The sequence below is a fragment of the Colletotrichum gloeosporioides genome (genome assembly GCF_011800055.1).
Source record: "Colletotrichum gloeosporioides strain Lc1 chromosome Unknown consensus_45, whole genome shotgun sequence".
Classification (NCBI taxonomy): Eukaryota; Fungi; Ascomycota; class Sordariomycetes; order Glomerellales; family Glomerellaceae; genus Colletotrichum; species Colletotrichum gloeosporioides.
Genome location: NW_025544690.1, coordinates 257756 through 275546, shown reverse-complemented (window position 1 = coordinate 275546; position 17791 = coordinate 257756). Strand labels below are relative to the sequence as shown.

Here is a 17791-nt window from a genome sequence, read left to right as displayed (position 1 = left end):
CCTTGTATAGAGAAAAAGGACATATACCCCGTGGGCCGTGGAAGATCTCTCCGCGATGACACATTCAACATCTTCATCTTGACACCGTAAACGTGTGTGAGGGGAACTGCTTTTGAAATCTCTTCAAACTACTCCTGTGTGCCCTTACGGGTTCACAACATGACCTTTCCACCCATATGCCTTATCCGTCTAGTTCCTGAACAAAAGTGAATTGGTTGCCAACATGCGCCCACGGCATGCAGCGGGAATATTTTTCTCACGCTCAGATGTTGAGCTTCTCCTTGAGCCACTTCTCAGCGGTGGCAACAGCCTCGTCAATGTTCTCGGCGTTGGTGCCCTGTCCCTGACGAACGGGCTCCTTACCGCCGGACTTGCCTCCGATAACTCCGCTGACCTGGGTGGCCCATTGCTCAGCAGTAACACCCTGGGATGAAAGGTGCTGTTACTTGGATTAGCCTGGTGCTCATAGAAGAAGAGTTTAGTCAACTTACCGTTCCAACATAGACACCATGGGCGACCGCGCCCTCGTCCTTGCTACCGCCAAACAGGTAGACAGAGCGCTCCTTGTCCTTGGACTGGAAGTGCTTGACGACCTCACCGATAGCCTTGGCGTTGGCGGAAATAGGGAGCTGACCGACGAACCACTTTGAGTCCTTGTTCTTATCAAAGTGGCCAACGACGGTGTCCAGAGCAGTCTTGGCCTCGGCCTTCTGGCGCTTCTTCTGCTCATCAGTGACGGCCTTGACGATCTTCTCAAAGCGCTTCTTGATGTCTTCCTTGGTGAGTGTGGAGATGGTCAGCTGGTTCAGGGCGTGCTGCGTAGTCTTGATCTCCTGCTCCTTGCCGGGGCCAAAAGGCAGGGCCTCGAGAGCGTCCAGCTTCTTGGAGAACTCAACAGCTTCGCGCTGGACCTGGTGAGCAGCGTCGCCAGTGTAGGCGATGATACGGCGGATACCCTTGGCGATACCGCTCTCCTCGACAATGACGAGATCCTTGATAAGACCAGTTGACTCGACGTGGGTTCCACCGCAGAACTCGACACTGTACTTGCGCCACTCTGGGTTCTTGGGGTTCGCAAGCATTGTGTCAACGTCGACACCAACGGAGACAACACGGACAGGATTGGGGTAAGTCTCGCCGAAGACAGCACGGACACCCTCGATGCCGCGGGCAAGGTCGAGGTCGACCTCCTTGGCGTAGACTTTGCCGTTTTGCTTGATGTAGGTGTTGGAGAACTCCTCAATCTTCTTGAGCTCGGGGATCGTCACTCCAGTCTTGTGCGAAAAGTCGAAACGCAGCTTCTCGTTGTCGACCAGGGATCCCTTCTGGTTGATATCATCGCCGAGCACCTCACGCAAAGAGTGGTTCAGAACGTGAGTACCGGTGTGGTTGTTGCGGATAGGAGATCTCCTCAGCTCGTCGTACTCGCAGATAACCTCCTCACCAGAGGACAGAGCACCGTACTCGAGGTAACCGTTGTGGACGATGTACCCTCCAAAGTTTTGAACATCAAGAACCTTGAACTCGGCAACATCGTCAATGACGATGCGGCCAGTGTCAGCAACCTGGCCACCGGACTCGGCGTAGAAGTTCGTCTTGTCGAGAAGCAGACCCAATGGAGTCTTCTCAGCGAGGTCCTTGGTGGACTTGACGAAACCCTTGCCATCGTAGATGACCTGCACCTTGCTCTTGGCATCGCCCTTGCCGAACTTTGCCTCATCGTCTGTCCTGGCGACGTTGAGCTCCTTCTCGAGCTCGGCAATCTGGTGGACGTTGAGCTTGGCGAACGTTTGAACAGCGCTCTTGACGACCTTGCTAGCCTCACGGGCCTTCTCCTGGGCCTCCTTTACCTCATCCTCGTCAATCTCGAGCTGGCGCTCCTCAGCCATGAGCTTGGTCAGATCAACAGGGAAACCGAAAGTGTCGTACAGCCTCCATACGACAGCACCGGAAAGCTTCTTCTCGCCCTTCTTGAGAGCTTCCTTTGCGTACTTCTCGAACTGAGCCTCGCCGCGGTCCAGAGTACGGGCGAAAGCCTCCTCTTCCTCGTCGAGAATCTCCTTGATGTCCTGCTGCTTCTTGACGATCTCAGGAAACTGTTCACCCATCTGCTCAACGAGCGCAGGGAGGATCTTGGAGAAGAAAGAGCCGATCTCGGCGTTGAAGTACTTGCGGGCATATCTGACACCACGGCGGAGAACTCTGCGTACGACGTACCCACGGCCATCGTTGTTGGGAACAGCACCGTCAGACATGGAGAAGGTAAGGAGACGAATGTGGTCGGCAATGACACGGTAAGCAGTGTCAATGCCGTCAGTGTCGTCAGCGCCGTACTTGTCAGTGTATGGCCTGGCACCAGTGACCTCCTCTATCCTCTTGAACAAGGGGGTGAAGATGTCGGTGGCGTAGTTGGAGACGGTGTTCTGGAGAGCAGAGACAAGACGCTCGAAGCCCATACCGGTGTCGACGTGCTTAGCCGGGAGGGACTTCAAGCTCTTGTCGGCCTGGCGGTCAAACTGAATGAAAACGTTGTTCCAGACCTCCACAACCATGGGGTCGTCCATGTTGACCAAGCTCGCAGCGTTGCGGCCGCCAATCTTGTCGTAGTGAATCTCACTGCAAGGACCGCAAGGGCCCTGGTCGCCCATCTCCCAGAAGTTGTCCTTCATGTTACCGGGCAGGATGTGATCTTCGGGGACACCGACGGACAGCCACAGGTTCTTCGCCTCCAGATCCGGCTCAAGACCCATGGCAGGGTTGCCCTCAAAGTAGGTGACGTACAGACGAGCGGGGTCGAGTCCGTAGACCTTGGTGAGAAGCTCCCAGGACATCTCAATTGCCTCCTTCTTGAAGTAGTCGCCAAAGGACCAGTTGCCCAACATCTCGAAGAAAGTGTGGTGGTAGCTGTCCTTGCCGACATCGTCAAGGTCGTTGTGCTTGCCGCCGGCGCGAATGCACTTCTGAGAGTCGGCCGCACGCTTCAGAGTGTACATGGGATCGGCCTTGGAGATCGTTCCGAGGAAAATAGGCTTGAATTGGTTCATGCCCGCATTGGTGAAGAGCAAGGTGGGGTCATTGTGAGGGACGACGGAGGAGGAGGGCACTGCAGCGATAACGCCGGAGGTCAGCTGATTGAACTTGTACAACCACAAGAATACAACTGAGTAAGAGGCATTGCATGATCAGCGCAGCATGTGCGCGATGCAGCATCATGGTGTTGTTGGTGGGAATGTGGTGATATCGTACCGATGGTGTGGCCCCTCTTCTCGAAGAAGTCGAAGAAAGTCTTGCGCACGACGGCGCCGGGCCACTGCTGCTCAGCCATGGTTGCAGTAGACGAAGTCAGGGAAGAAGAAAAGCGCCTCTGCCAGGGGAAAACCCTCGATGCGATTAGTCCAGACGGAGGCGTGACGGTGTTCGTCTGGAATCTGACCGGCGTTCTCGTGCGAAGATTGGCGGTGGTGGAGGGAGTGGTGGAAGAAGGCGAAATATCAGGGTCGCCGGCGCGGCGGGTGTGACTCTTGTTGCGGGACGAGCTTGTTAGTGCTGCAGCTGGTGCTGATGCTGGGCTTGGTGCATTGCCTCGGACTTGGGGTAGGAGGGGCAGCGACGGCAGCGATAGCGGGACACTGGGCTGCTGCTGGTGCGGGAGCGGGTGGTGGTGCAGGGCGGTAGTTGACGAGGGGGTTGCTTCGGCGCTTTTGTAGAAACTTCTACAAGAAGTCGAATGAGTCAAATGCGGTACAAAAGCGCCAGAGCTCCTGCTCCTCCCCAGCTGTCCCCCATGGCTGCAGCTCCGCGCCAGCGAACGCGCCCCTAGCACGAGCACCGCAGCTTTGGTCATTCCCCCTCAAATACCACAAAAGGCCACCAGCGAATTGCGATCCCGACGCAACCGTCGATTGTCTCCTCTTTTCCTCACTCCAGCTCCTCTCGAGAACGAACGACGACCCTTCAGCTGTAGCCACAAGCGACCGAGCTCCTTTCAGCAGAGAGACGCCTTGTCGGAATCCAGGCCCAGCCGGACGTATATCCGTCTTGAACCTTCGCCGGTGTCGGGTTTCTTATCGCCTCTCTTTGGCCCTGGCCTTCGCCCGTCGACCGGAACTCACTCGAGCTTACGCTTTGCGACGGGATATTCCCTTTTCCACACCACCCACCTTTCGGGAAAACCAGCTCGGCGGTCAGCGTATTCCTCTTCACACCTCCGCGCGCACCCGATTGCGGCGTCCGTCGTCCCACGCTGCGTTTTTCGTTGTGTCTCTCCGTGCTGCGATCTTAGTGGCCGGCCTCGAGCTCTGCGTTTAATTGAACATTCTCGTCGACTGTGGTTCGTTGTCGTTGTCCCGGGTCGGCAGTTGCGGTTCGAGTTTTGAACGGGGTTAGGAAGTAGGCGAGGCGGGAAGGAAAAGTTCCAGCGAGACCCGGGCTCTCTAGAAGCAGCCGCCCCTAAAATGCTGTTGCACGGGGCCCAATCGCCCTCCCACGCCCTGGATGCCCACGCCCTGGAGGCGGACCAGCACCAACATCAACAGACGAGGCAGTTGAGGCGCAAGAGGAAGGCCGAGTCTCAGGACAATGAGCGGTTGTCCAAGAGACTCAGTCTGTTGAATTTGGGTAAGCCACAGTTACCTCCAATTGACTTTGTATCAAAGTGCATTGCTGACTGTCACGCAGAAAAGAATGGCCAGAAGCTCTACATTCCCGTGGAGAATCCCATCGCCTCCGCATCAAATGCATCTCCAGACGTCATTCCGTCAGCAACACCGTCAAGCACACCGCCAAGTGGTCGCCGCCGCCGTGACCGCAAACTCCCTTCAGATGATGAGGTGATGCAGCTTGACGACTCAAAGTACAAGGTTTACATCTACGATATTGACGACGAGCTGTCTTCGTCTGAGAGCGAACCCGAAGAGGGCAAACTGGTCTTCCTCCCGGACATTGAGAAGCACCTGCGCGCCACTCGCATTCCCCCTCATATCCTCGCCAACGACGAAGGCCAGCTCGCTGGCATGCAAATGGTCCTCTACAACGAGCCCACGTCGCTGACCATTCCCCAAGAGCAAGACAGCGTCCGCAAGGCCATCGTCGAGTCTCGTGCCCGCATGCGTGAGAGACAGCGTCTCGAACGTGAGGGCAAAGGCGAGCCGGTGCAGATGCCCCCGCCGTTTATTCCCCAACAACACATTCCTCCCCCGCCTGCCGAATTCGTATCCGCCCCTCAGGCTTCGGCACCTGTAGAATACGACCCCGATGCCATGGACATGGACTAGCAAGCACCTTTTCAGGCAAGTAAACATCTGAGTACCTACGTATATATACACATAACGATATCCACGGCTGTAAGGCGGGGCAGATCGGCACGAGTATCCGTGCCAGCGAGGCGTTTTTATGGTATCATTTTTTGATCTTATTGCCATGGTTACTGCTTTGTACGATTTACAACAGTTATAATCATCATATCGAGACATTCAGCCTCGCAATCGCACTGGACATCCAGCCTCTGAGTGCGTGAGAAAATACAAAGTAGTCTTTCATCATGATTCTGCTCGCCGTCTTCGTCATCTCATCTTGAACCAGCAAATGCTTCTTCTTCCTCCTCCCCGACGCTTCGCCATAAACGCTTTCCTTTCAAAACACCAAATCACTGCGCCCGGTAAGGATACGACTGACCAGTGTGGTTCGCCGGCATGGCGGCGGGTGGGGGAGGCGGGCCCGGGGGTGGAGTGATGCCATACTCCTGCGACGGGTCGACCTTGGAGCCTCCGTCGGGGGGAGCGTACATGGGCGGCCTCGCGGCGTTGGGGTCGTACGTCGGGGGCGGCATGCCCTGCATCCCATAGTAGCCCTGCTGCTGCTGGTAGTACTCGGGGCGGTAGTTGTTGTACGTCGCCTGCGGCCAGGCGTAGCGGCTGTCGACGCGGGCGAGCTGGGCTCTGCTGAACAGCCAGCGGTGGTAGCCGAGAGGGAGGAGACCCTTCTTGAGTCGCCTCTTGCCGTGCATGTAGCCGATGATAAGAAACGCGGCGAAGAGCGTTGTGAGGCCTAGGAAGACGGACCACTTGACGATAACGCCTGTCTGTAGTCGTGTGTTAGATGAGTTGTCTCGGCGATGAAGGGCGTGTCGATGAACTTACCCTGCTGTACCACCATGGAATAGCACGGCCATTCTGGATGACCCAACCGGGAGGCAAGTCGTTTGCGTTAACGACGGTTTGACGAGCGTCCAACATAGCGTAGGCGCTCATGATGTGTGAAGTGTGTTATAAAAAGTAGCGATCGTCGCCCTTATTCCTCCTTTCCGATCCTTCCCTTCGCCAAGCCAGTCAACGATCCCGCTACTTCGCTGTCGTCGAGCGTGGCTTGTAGACGCTTGCTGTCGATGTGATGGGAGTGGGCCGCAGATCAACTACGCCGGATGGGAACCAACAAAGTCGGATTGGGGAGGGGACGATGTTTGGTTCGTAGGATGTCAAAGTAGTGTTCAAGACTAGCGCCAAGAATTCAGTTGATGCGGGAGGTGATTTATTTGAATCAAGCAGGAAAACTAAAAAAGACGAACGCGAAAGAGAGTCGAGGACCTTATTTGACGGGCGAGGAGGGAACAGGCAGGGCCTGGAACCGAGCAAACCAGCCACCCATACAAAACAACCCCCGTCTCTTGCTCTCGGACATGGGGTTGGGTGCGGGTGCAGAGGTGGTGCTCGCGCAGGCGGGCGCGCTGCGGTCGGCCAACTTTTTTTGGGTTTTGCTCCATCGCATGGTTAACTCTCTTCACTTCTCTACTGCGGTACTGAGTGTGCTCCATAGTAAGGTAGGCATTCTGTGGGGAAAGGGGTGGTTGGATGTTGATTTTGGTGTTTCCGGGTTGGCTACCTCTCGGAAACCGGTCTTTCATTGGCCTGTTGGACAGAAAAGGTGGAGCAGAGATCTCCCCTACGAGCCGCCAACCTGCCGTTCTGGCGAAGCTTGTCGGGGAGCGGGTGCCAGGCGTGACGATGACCGACCGGTACGTGCCTGATCTGCGGCAGCGCTGATGCACCAGAACCGTTTCATCCCTCTCGGGTCCGACGACCTGGCGAGGCTTAGAGGCAGCAACAGAGACCACAAGACGGTCGCTGTCGCCCATCGCCCAGCAGACTGGCGACAACAGGGCAAACACGATACACTCTGCGCCCGACGTTGCGAAGTTCGAAGCCGTTCAGCCGTGTTTGTCGCTGCCCGCGGCCAGCAGCCAGCCAGTTGACCCCAAATCACGACCAGAAACACCACGGGAAGGCGGATGCATACTATTCGACAAGACGGCCTAATACCCGACGAAAAGGCCCACCACGCTTGAAAGCCCACTGGCTTTCTTCTCTAATCGCACCTTCGAACCTCTCATTTTCTGATGGATCCAGACGAGAGTCATTGGTCGGCAGCTTTGTTGTAGATGCCGTCACATACCGTAGCATTCCCTCCTCGGAGCGAAGACGAAGCGGAAACCCTTTCTTCCCCTCGCTGAGTCGCTGATTATGGCCTCACTTCGCGATGCTCCCCCTCATCGCCCACGCCGAACCGGGCACTGAGTAATAACCACCGACCGCCAGAACCGGAGACATTAACAGGCCTCCTGTGGTCTTAATAACACACTGACCACCGCTGATGCATGCCCAATGGACAGGAAGATCGGATCGTCGGCTGCGTCAGCCACGGTGCCATCATCAGCTGGGCATGGTTCAGAGACGCAGAGAGGAGGCGAGAACGAAGGGGACGTGTGTCTGCATGTAATCAGCAACCCAGCGCCAAGGTGGCCTCTCACTGCGTAGAACCCGAGTTCCCGATTCTCAAATGGCCCGGGCTGGTGCATACCACCATAAGCCAGCCGCATGACCCTGATGAGCAAGATAAGGCTTAGACGAGCGTAAGGCGAAGCTTGATTGAAGTAAGGCACGTAGCAGATCCGGGACACCCTGGCATGATCAACCTGCTCGTCCAAGCCTTCTCCTCTTCAAGGCGAGAGGGGGAGGGGCCGCAGCACCAGTCGACGAGCAGCAGCAGCACCATACCTAACCGCTTGCCGAAAAGCACAGGCGCAGACACATACACAGACACAGGCGGAAAGGTGGAAAGAATAGAGTTGTGCGCACTTTCCTTTTCATCTCGTTTTCCGCGCCCCTCCACTTTGACGACGTAGGGCTGTTCTGACGGAGCTAATTATCAACAGACCCCGTTGCCCGCGTTATGCTTGAAAAAGTCAATCCACCTCGACCGATTCCGCGGTTCCCTGGTGGTTTGGTCTCGGGCCCTTTCTGCCGTAACTGTAGCATCTGCCCAACCAATCCCATCTTCGAGATGGAACAAACAAAGTCGAGATAGCCACCTCCCTCTACCAACGTAAAATCTTCGGGAAGGATCTCGAGCTAGAGCCAAACGTCGGGCTGCTCCGAGCGCGGGAACGTCACGGAAGGTGTTTGTCGTGGGGTGCAGTCTTGGCGAGCAGACGAAGCCCGCGTGTGGCAAGCTTGTCGCTCAGCCGTCCCTCCACCATCCGGTATCCTCGTCGTAGCCAATGACTTCAAAATCAATGTTCATGCTCTTCAGCATCGTTCCCAGAGTGAACTCATCCTGCAAAATGTCAGTTAGCGCCGCGCCTCATCCTAATATTGGATCAGAAGGTCTCACCTCATCTTCATCATCCTCTCCGTCCTCGTCGCCGCCGCCCTTGTCTCCCTCATTCTCGGCTCCGACGTTGTCTGGTGAGTATCCATCCTCCTTGTCAGCATCCTCATCTCGATCTCTTCTAGGTTCCTCCTCCATCATCCGCTCCAAAAATCTCTTCTGCTCCTCCCTCCTCGTTTTCCTCCAAGCTTTCATCCCACCCATGCTCTGAACCCTCTCCTTGGACGCCTCAAACACCTCCTCAGCAGCCTGCCGGCTCGCCGCCCTCCACTTCGCAATCAGCACGACCAGCTCCTCGTCCGTCTCGGACCCGGCCCCGGACCGTCCTCCTCGGATCCGCTCCGCCTGTCTGACGATCTCCTCGCGGCCCGCCACATCTCGCGCAGTCCTAAGGCCCGTCGGCGTGCCGTCGCCCGTCGTTCTCAAAGGCGAGGGTGAGACTCCGCGCTGAGGCCGCGACAAGCTGAACGGACGACGGGTGGGCATGCTGAGCTGCTTGGCGGGGGTCGTGAGCTGGATCCCGCTCCTTTGTGCCGTGGCACCCGTAGCGCTACCGCCGCACCGGGTCGAGGACGAGTTTGTATTGACCGCATCTGTTCGTGACGGCGATGCGGTAGCGTCTCCCGCTGCCGCGTCGCGGTTGCGCACTACCGCTGGTGACTTGAATGGCTTCCGTAGCGTGTTGCTTGCATCATCGAGCCGGCGCCTTTTGGCCGCTGGTGTGTTCATTGTGAGATAAATGATGCTTGTTCAGAAAAGCCAGAATGTCATTGCGGTTCCACTCCGTCATGGCGCTACCGAGGAGTTGGTTAAAGTGGGAGTGCCTCCCGCTTCCAATATTAGAATGGTGTTAGCGGGCAGTTTGAACGGAACCCATACCTGCCGCCATTCATTCGCCTATGAGCAATATCGGCCTCTCGCTTCAAAAGACTACTCCTCTACAGGGTTTTGTGTCCAATTCTTTTCCGAGTCCAGCGGGACGTGCATCACTGCGTGAACAAGGGCGTGGCCAATCGGTAGCCACCCACCTAGTGGCTTCTCATGATCTTGGCCCGGCAGGTCATAGCTCACGTCATTAAGGAACACATAGAATAATTCAGATCAACACTCATTCAAACTGGCCGACCAACCACTGCCTAAATAATCTACAATAAAACACCAAACGCCCCCGGATCCTCCTCTCTTCCTGCCTTTGATCATCTCACATATGTCCCATGTGCACATCAAATCCCATGAGCCGTTTCGAGGATGAGAACCTTCCTCCCAAACAGAAACAAGAGATTAAGGAATCAAAATAAAACAATACTTGTCCGTGTCCCTTTTTGCGCCTGTACAATGCAGCTTGGTAATCCACCAGACATAGAAGAGAACGTGGACTAAAAAAACCTTACGTGACGCTAATGCCGTGAAATGAAAGGAAAGAGGTATCATAGAACCGAATGCACTCCATATTTGGTCTGAAGGAGGCCAGAATGCGGGTAAGATGGTACAGAAATGCGGCAAGACGAAGGGATGTCAAAAGTTTAAGAGTCAACCCTGACCCTCTTGGGCTCGTTGCCAGCGTCGGGCCCATCGTGGGGCCCGGTTGCGCTGATTTCGGGACTCTTGCGCTTGGTGCTGGTGGCATTGTCGTCCCTCAGAAAACTGGGACCTGAGCCAACCACGGGAGTCGCGAAATTCAAGGGGCTAGGCAGCGTGTTGCTGTCACTGCCACCGCGCGAGTACCACTCGGGGTAGAAGCTGCTCGGGCTTGGGAGAAATTCGTTGTTCAAAAATCGAGAGGGAAGAGCAGAGACGGGTGTGTCGATGTTCATGTTGCTGTTCATGTTGTTGTTGTTTTGCTGCGGCGGCGGCCGAGCAAACGGGTTGGGAGGGCCCGTGGCACCGGCTGACAGGAGCGTCTGGGCGGACGGGGATGGCGGTGGCAGCACCATACCGGAAGAGTGCGAATCGGATGCATGGCGCCGAGTCGTCTGGGATGTAGCATCTGTCGAGTTGCGAGGAGAGTTTGACTCGGCAGTTGCGCTACCGCCATCCGAAGGTTCGTCGGGAATCTCCACCCTCAAACGGGGACGCGCACCACCTCCAATCTTCATGCTATTGGTGCGAGAAGGTGGAGTAAACGTTGTCTCTGGGATGGACGACACGGAAATGTTGCGAGTCTTGTTTAGCGACGTAGAGGTGGCGCGCTGAGGCAAGGGTGGAGACGAGGTAGACCCATTGGTCCTAGAGACAGCACCGACATCAACAGACTGGGAGCGGCTGCCTTCAATCTTGATGTTCGCCTGGTCTGGCAGCTGAGGACCCTTTCCGTTGCTCTGATCAGAGGCAAATGAAGCCAAGTGCTGAGAAAGAATGGAGCGGTTTTCGTCAATGGGCGTGAAGATGCTGTGTTGCTTGCGCTGCGGCAGCTTCTTGATAGCGCTGTCGGTGTTCAGTAGTGGCGGCTGAGGTCTATCTTGAGCTTCAGATCGCGGCTCCATTGGGGCCGGCATCGCGGTCTCCTGCGGTTGCGGCGGCGGCGGCGGTAGTTGCTGTTGCTGTTGCTGCTGCTGAGGCTGGGGTTGAGGCTGGTGCTGAGGTTGAGGCGACGGGTGAGGCGGCTGCTGCTGAGGCTCGAGCTGCTGAGGCTGTGGCGGCGGGGGTGAGATGTGCGGCGGCTGAGGAGGCAACTGCTGAGTGGGAGGCTGCGGCGGAGATGGCGAGATCCGAGAAACCTGCGGTCCTGGACCTTGTGGCGGTCCCTGCGGTTGCGGGTAGTTAGGCGGCATGGAAGAGCGACGCTGCTCTTCAATGTACTGCTGCATGTGCGGGGGATGAGGGTTCGGCGGGTACTGAGTATACTGAGGGCCATGTTGGGGAATTCCGTGAGACATGTTAGGCGGCATGTTGGGCTGGTTCTGCGGGTTGTAGATGGCCGGGTTGGGCATGTAGGCGAAACCGTTGACAGGAGGTTGCTGAGGTCCAGGAGGGCCGACGGGCTGAGGGCCCATGTTCGGACCCATGCGGCGGATGTCTTGCCTGGAAGCGGGACGCGATCCCATTCCCGGTTGCGGCGTATGCCCGCGTTGCACGGGATGCCCGGGGTGTTGAGGGAAGGGCATGCCATTAGGAATAGGCGGCGAGGCTGATGGGGTGTGGTGTCGCATATGGGGGAATGGCGCTTGTCCTTGGAACTGAGGGGGAATCATCTGGGGCTCCATTGACTCTCCGTGGGGGGGCGTGCCATCGCCCTCCTCATCTTCGTCTTCGTCGTTGCCGCCGTTGAAGTCAGAGGGGCCCTTGTGCTCGTTCGGGCCGCCGTGCTGCGCGAGGGTTAGCCTCTAGTGATCGCGACGTGCTCTTTCGTCTGCGACTTACGTATGTGTATCTGGTGATCATCTCTCGCATGTCTGTGGAAGAATACTCGTACAGCTTCTTGTTGCTGCCGAAGATGAAGACAGCGACGTCTACTGAGCAGAGGACGGAAAGCTCGTGCGCCTTCTTGAACAGACCGCCCTTGCGCTTGAGAAAGGTGCTATATGCGACGCGACAGGTCAGCCAAAAGCCGCGATAGATCACAAGGAGCGCGGGGTGTCAAGCTTACACAGAGCGGTTTCTGTCATCCTTGATGGCTTTGATCTCAATCTTTCTGCGACCCATCTTGACCCGGACGCTCTACGGAGCTACTGACGCGGGTGGATGGTATATGGGAGGAGGGGTTTGGGGTTGGTACCGGGCCGAGGTCGAGGTCGAGGTCGAGGGGAACGACGTCGAACCGATTGGCAAGAGAGCGGCGGCGGCGGCGAGGTCTCAGGCGGTGCGTCGACTGATCCTGTCGAGGTGACTCGCGAGACAAGTTGAGGCTCGGGGAGGCGAGCGTGATGGATTTCGGAGCAACAAGCTTGGCTGGTCAACTGGAGCGGAAAGCAAAAGTTTGGCCGGGGAGGGCTGATTGCTTTTATCTAAAGGGCCTGTCTCGTGGGCTGTAATTCCCAACTGGTGATCCGTCAGTCGAACTGGTTCGCTTGGTGGGCAGGGACAAGGCAGCGCAGCGCATCCCGGGGTCTTGGGGATCTGAAGCGATGCAGGCGTTGGGGTTTGGAGCAGGGGAGAGCAGCTCAAGATGCGTCAAGAGAACGTACATTGATCCCATTACAAGTGCAGATGCGACAGGTCTGGGATGGACAGGCGTTGTGGTGCAGGTCGATGGGGCTGAATCTGGCGTGGATGATTCTAATAATAGACGCGATCGTGTTCACCTTTTTTTCCTGGGAGCGCGGGAAGACAGACAGGAAGGAGGGAAGGGGAGGGAAAGAAAAAAGAGAGAGGGTGGTGGCAGCAGCAGCAGCAGTAGTTAGGTAAAGGGTACGGTACAGTTGCAGCGGAAGGGGGTATCAGCCAGTCAGAAGAGTAGAAACACAGAAGCAGCTTGATGACTTTTGGGAAGGGGAATGGAAAGACAAGGGGATGTGTGGTGGATGATGGGATGGGATGGGTTTGACGGAGTGGGAAGCGTGGGAGCAGAGCGAACTGGGAAAGGACGTGGAAAAAAAGAATGGGCGGGGGGTGTGCTCCAGTACCAGTACCCGGCACCGTTCCTTTCCTACGCAGTACCTTACTCTGTCACCTGCGCGCGCGGTGTCGATTGGTGGTGTGGTGTGGTGTAGGTAGTAGCAGAGAGAGAGAGAGTGTGAGTGAGAGTAAGGCAAGGTACCTCGCAGGCGGGAAGAACTGAGGTGAGGTGAGGAAGGTACCAAGTGTGCAGGCATATGGCGGGCCAGCGGCCCTCTTCTTGTCTCCAGGCCCTGCAGCCTCCACTTTGCAGCCGTCGGTCAGCTCCTGTGCTCCCAAACTCGACGAGTGCCTCCCCCTCCCCTTGTGCCCGCCGTCAAGCTTGAAGCCAGCCGGCCGCCGCCCTCCACCTGAACCTCGCACCTCACCTTCGTCCTCACCACCACCGACAGGGCAAGGTCGCGAGGCTCTTGGTGCGTGCGTTCTATGACTGGGGGTCCTGGTGGCCGTTGCGGACGCTCGTGAAACGACAACTTCAGGAGGCAGGGAATGAGATGGGAGCTGAGACTGGCCGCCCGCACTGTCTAGGCCTGCGACGGGACGCATGTGTCGTACCGTGTGCAGATGCAATCTCCACCTCTGTCCTGCGCACTGTATCAGGGTCTGGTGGGTCTTCAGGTACTAGCCCCGGCCGGGAAAGGTACCGGCCACCATCGCGACGGCGTCCCAGCTAGTGAGACACTGCAGAAAAGATACTTGTGGCAGGTGTCGTCGAGACATCTGACGTCTAGCCGACGTGAGGTGCGTGCGACGTGACGGTGCCGCCTGGCAATTAATTGCGGATACCTCTCGATATGCTATGCTCTCCACGCTACAGAGTCCTATGCTAACCCTCACCTCTCCTCCAAACGAGCAGGAGCTTGCGCCGGTGGTGGCAGCAGCTCCACGGGCGGGCAGAATTAATCGCAATGCCGGCGTCGACTCGCTCGCGTCGACTCGAACTCGACTCTGGCTCCACGGAAATCGATAACGACAATCCCAATCCGCCCGAGACACTGGAGCCATTGCCGGACGCCTCCCCCCTTGAACCTTACCTGGACTTGTGTAAGTAGGTACACGGCAGTACGTGGTCCAGCCAGCAACTCAACTCACCACCATCAACCCAATTCCCGTCATCGGTGACGGAATCTGCTTTCACAACCGTACAGCCCAGGCAAACCTACCTGCGCACAAACGCATAACCTCCCTAAGGCTGGGCAGGCCCCACGGCCAGGATGGAGGGAGGGAGGCTGTCATCCACCACCAAACAACGTGCCCGGGCCGCAGATTGAGCCTCTCTTCCGCCGCCGGCGCAGGAACGAGAAACTTGCATCCAGGCACAGTTACACGCATACAAACTGACTTACACCAATGCCACACCAGAGCCGCTGCCAGAGCCACGGCCACGGCAGCACAGGGCACCCGATACGCCGCTCCGCCGCCATCTGCCATCCTTTGTCAAGTCAGGTACCTTGCCTAGGTATCTCAGACCTACCTTATCACGTTGTATTCGAAACCACCTCACCTGTTATCGATATCTCTACCCTCAACGGCTTTCCCGTCTCGTCGGACAATTGAGTTCGACCCTCTCCCTTGGCGCGGGCGGACTGTGGTCAGAGGAAGGGGGAAAACACTCAGACACAAACACTTGTGTAAACCCTCCAATGCCCCTTTGTTTTCCTCCCCCCCTTCCCTTGTGTCTTCCCCTGGCCGACGACAATGCGAGGCCATCACCAAACAACGCAAATTCCTGGTTCCATAACCAGCTTGCCTAGACCTCCCATCCCCGGACGGGCCCCTCATCCTCCCGTGCGAGGGGCCAGGTCCCTTCAACCCCCCTCCCCTCCTTCGGCGAGCCAGAAGTGCGCATGTCACCTTGATTCCAAAAGGGAACCAACCATGACAGCATGCATTGGACCGGCCTTCCCGCCGAACGTAAGTTTGAGTCCCAAATCGGCCGGGCCATTGACAACGTCCGCCCGCTCCCATGGTTCTGACCCGTAGATCTCGCTTCACATCCGTCAAAAAACCCTCGTCTACATCCCGCGCCTGGTTTGACGAACCCAGTCGCCCATCATCTTGAATTAGATACACTGCTCCACCCATGACGATACCCCGCGTCCATTATTGCCCTGTCGACCCTGAACCACATGCACCCATTCGCACCGCGAGCCGCTGTCTCTTGTTTTGAGAGGCGGCATCTCTCCCCACCTTGGTTGGGCATCTCACCTCCGTCTTACCATTCTGGCTCCTCCCGTCAAAACATCGAAAACGTTCAAAACAACAGCCAAGAAGAAGAAGCTAAAAACAAATAAAGCCAAGAGATAGAGATCTTGCCAGAAACGCCAAATCCTCGCTCAGATCCCTATGAAGATAGCGTCATTCTTGCGGTACTGCTGCTCCTCGATCATACAAGCCTGTGACCGTTGCTGTAAGACTAGACGTCGAAAAAGACGACCCAAGAACGAGGCCCAGGGAAAGAAGGGAACCAGCCACCACTCGGATGTCCATCCTCACATGCAACAAACTATCTTCGTCTCTAATTTTTTCTTACCATCAGGCTATTCAACGCAACCCCGGCCAGTCTAACTTTACTAACACGGAGCAACTTGCCATCTCTTCTCAACAATTCGTCCGAGGAGAACGGCGTCGCAATCTCGACCCCGTCACCAAAACGCCATCCCACCTTTTTGTCCTGTTCATTCGAAATAACCATATGATTAAGTTAAGCGCCGGCGTGCCGTCAGTGACATGACGCTAAACCAACTTGTCCGGGGGGTTTCCACAACGGAGCGAGAAAGCCTCCATAGACTTGGTTGCTTCACCATGGAGCCAAGCTTACGTCGGGAGATTTCCTCTTCCATCGAGTGGCGTTCGACCAAAGCTCCATCAGAGCTAACGCAATCGTGCATCGCAAGATGAGGGGGAAGAGAATTGGAGAACCGAGAAAAAAGGTTCCTCCACCTCATCCTCATCCTCCTCCACCGCCAGGACAGCCTTCTCTCTGTGTGTGTCTGTCTCTCCTTGTGACGGTGTGAGGTCGAGCATGCATGTTTCGACGGTGGAAAAGGCCAAGACAGGAATGTTCCTGGGCGCACCTCGCAAGCCGATTGGCAGCCGCCGAAGCAGAAAGTCCTGCACATGTTCCTTCCGTATGCCTGTCTCGCTGCCCTTCTCCTCCCCCTCCCCTACACCACACCTCGGTGTCAAGGTCACATCCCAGTCCCAAGGGCCAGTTTCTAAAAATATCCTATTTTTAGCATTAGCGTGAGAACGCTCCGCAGCCACGCGACTTTGACGGTGTGGTCGTTGCTTCGTCCCGGGCCAATTAGCCCGCACCCTTGCTGTACTGTACCACCTTTTTTGTGGGTAAATTGTGTCGCCCGTCGCTGAACCGACTGAACTGACTGGACACTTCTTCGCCTTGCTCTGGCTTGCTTGCCTTGAACCTGTATCACCGCCGCCAACACCACCACACACACACACATTTCCAAGGCCATGCACGTCGTCCTCGTCTGACTATCCTGGGCCTTTCCCTCCGTTCCATATTTCTCCTAAGGCTGTAAGGCAACGCTGGCTTACATGGCACCTCGTCATCATCAGCAAGTCATCGGTGATTTCTGCAACCAGCGCATACGGATGCGCAGCACATAGGTTTGGACCGCTAAAACCATCGTTGTTTGTGCCCTTTTCTTCCTCGTCATTGTTACATTGACACACACGCATCCTTCCATGCTCCCCCGTCCCCCCTCACGCGCCCCGTTCAGGTCTGTTTTGCCCGATTCGCCAATCTACTCAATGTGATGCAAAGTCAGTCGTTAGGAAGAACCCCCCCCCNGCCCCCCACCCGACCTGTCTACCCGTCGTCTGTCGTCAAGACCCATGTTTTGCTGTGCCGCATCTCGTTCCCCCGGTCAGCCAGCCATCGAACAATGTACACTCTTGGCCAATACCAGCCTTCTGAGCCTCCTGATATTCCCCTTCCCGCTTCGTCCACCCACACCACACCAGTTGCGTACCTTACTGCTGCCCTCGAGTAACAGTCACCGCATGGGGTATTCCAGGATACTCGGCACAAGTCAGCTGGTGTAGTCTTCTTCACATTGCATTTCAACTTGTTGGAGCTCTGTCACTCAAATGATTTCCGTGTGATTAGCTGCTCGCCTGGCGGCTACGGGCTAAACTTAACAACACCAGACGCCGTGCCGATGCAATCATTACATGCTCTGATTTGCTGAACCGCTTGCAAAACCCTTCCCCGGCCCCGAGTTCCACGTTTTTGGGAGATTTCTCCGTATGTGCTGCCCAGTAACAATGTTTCCATAACCCAAAGTCCACGACTGAAAAGCCGATTCCCAATCTCCATAATCCACATCCCCGCAGGAGTCAATTGTACGATTCCAATTTTGGATACTTCAGTCCAACCCCACGTCTGAGGTTTTTCTGGTCCAGACGCGCCCTACTACCTCCATGTCCCTGGCGGTTTTTGACATCAACATCAGGTTGTTGGTGTTGTGCCTGAACCCCATGCGGGAATCACTTGGCGTAGCCCTATTGTTAGCAACCGGAGACGGTTGGGTGTGGGGATCCTCCCCGT

The 17791-nt window shown here is 56.5% G+C and overlaps 5 protein-coding genes across 5 annotated transcripts; 1 reads left to right on the top strand and 4 right to left on the bottom strand.

Moving 5' to 3' along the window:
• Positions 1-262: 262 nt before the first annotated feature.
• GCG54_00002060 (Alanine--tRNA ligase) lies at positions 263-3325 on the bottom strand (the record flags this gene model as incomplete). Its single annotated transcript, XM_045402159.1, has 3 exons — positions 263-439; positions 492-3160; positions 3247-3325. 3 exons carry the CDS (start codon positions 3323-3325, stop codon positions 263-265), a joined length of 2925 nt encoding a protein of 974 aa, XP_045264441.1.
• Positions 3326-4454: 1129 nt separating this feature from the next.
• On the top strand, positions 4455-5273 carry GCG54_00002059 (uncharacterized protein; the record flags this gene model as incomplete). Its single annotated transcript, XM_045402158.1, has 2 exons — positions 4455-4617; positions 4678-5273. The coding sequence occupies 2 exons, from the start codon at positions 4455-4457 to the stop codon at positions 5271-5273; spliced, it is 759 nt and encodes a 252-aa protein (XP_045264440.1).
• Positions 5274-5644: 371 nt separating this feature from the next.
• GCG54_00002058 (uncharacterized protein) lies at positions 5645-6248 on the bottom strand (the record flags this gene model as incomplete). Its single annotated transcript, XM_045402157.1, has 2 exons — positions 5645-6079; positions 6138-6248. The coding sequence occupies 2 exons, from the start codon at positions 6246-6248 to the stop codon at positions 5645-5647; spliced, it is 546 nt and encodes a 181-aa protein (XP_045264439.1).
• Positions 6249-8511: 2263 nt separating this feature from the next.
• GCG54_00002057 (uncharacterized protein) lies at positions 8512-9390 on the bottom strand (the record flags this gene model as incomplete). Its single annotated transcript, XM_045402156.1, has 2 exons — positions 8512-8607; positions 8665-9390. 2 exons carry the CDS (start codon positions 9388-9390, stop codon positions 8512-8514), a joined length of 822 nt encoding a protein of 273 aa, XP_045264438.1.
• A 794-nt stretch (positions 9391-10184) lies between these two features.
• Positions 10185-12303, bottom strand: GCG54_00002056 (Transcription factor RLM1; the record flags this gene model as incomplete). The annotated part of the gene is made up of 3 exons (XM_045402155.1): positions 10185-11966; positions 12022-12178; positions 12248-12303. 3 exons carry the CDS (start codon positions 12301-12303, stop codon positions 10185-10187), a joined length of 1995 nt encoding a protein of 664 aa, XP_045264437.1.
• Positions 12304-17791: the final 5488 nt, after the last annotated feature.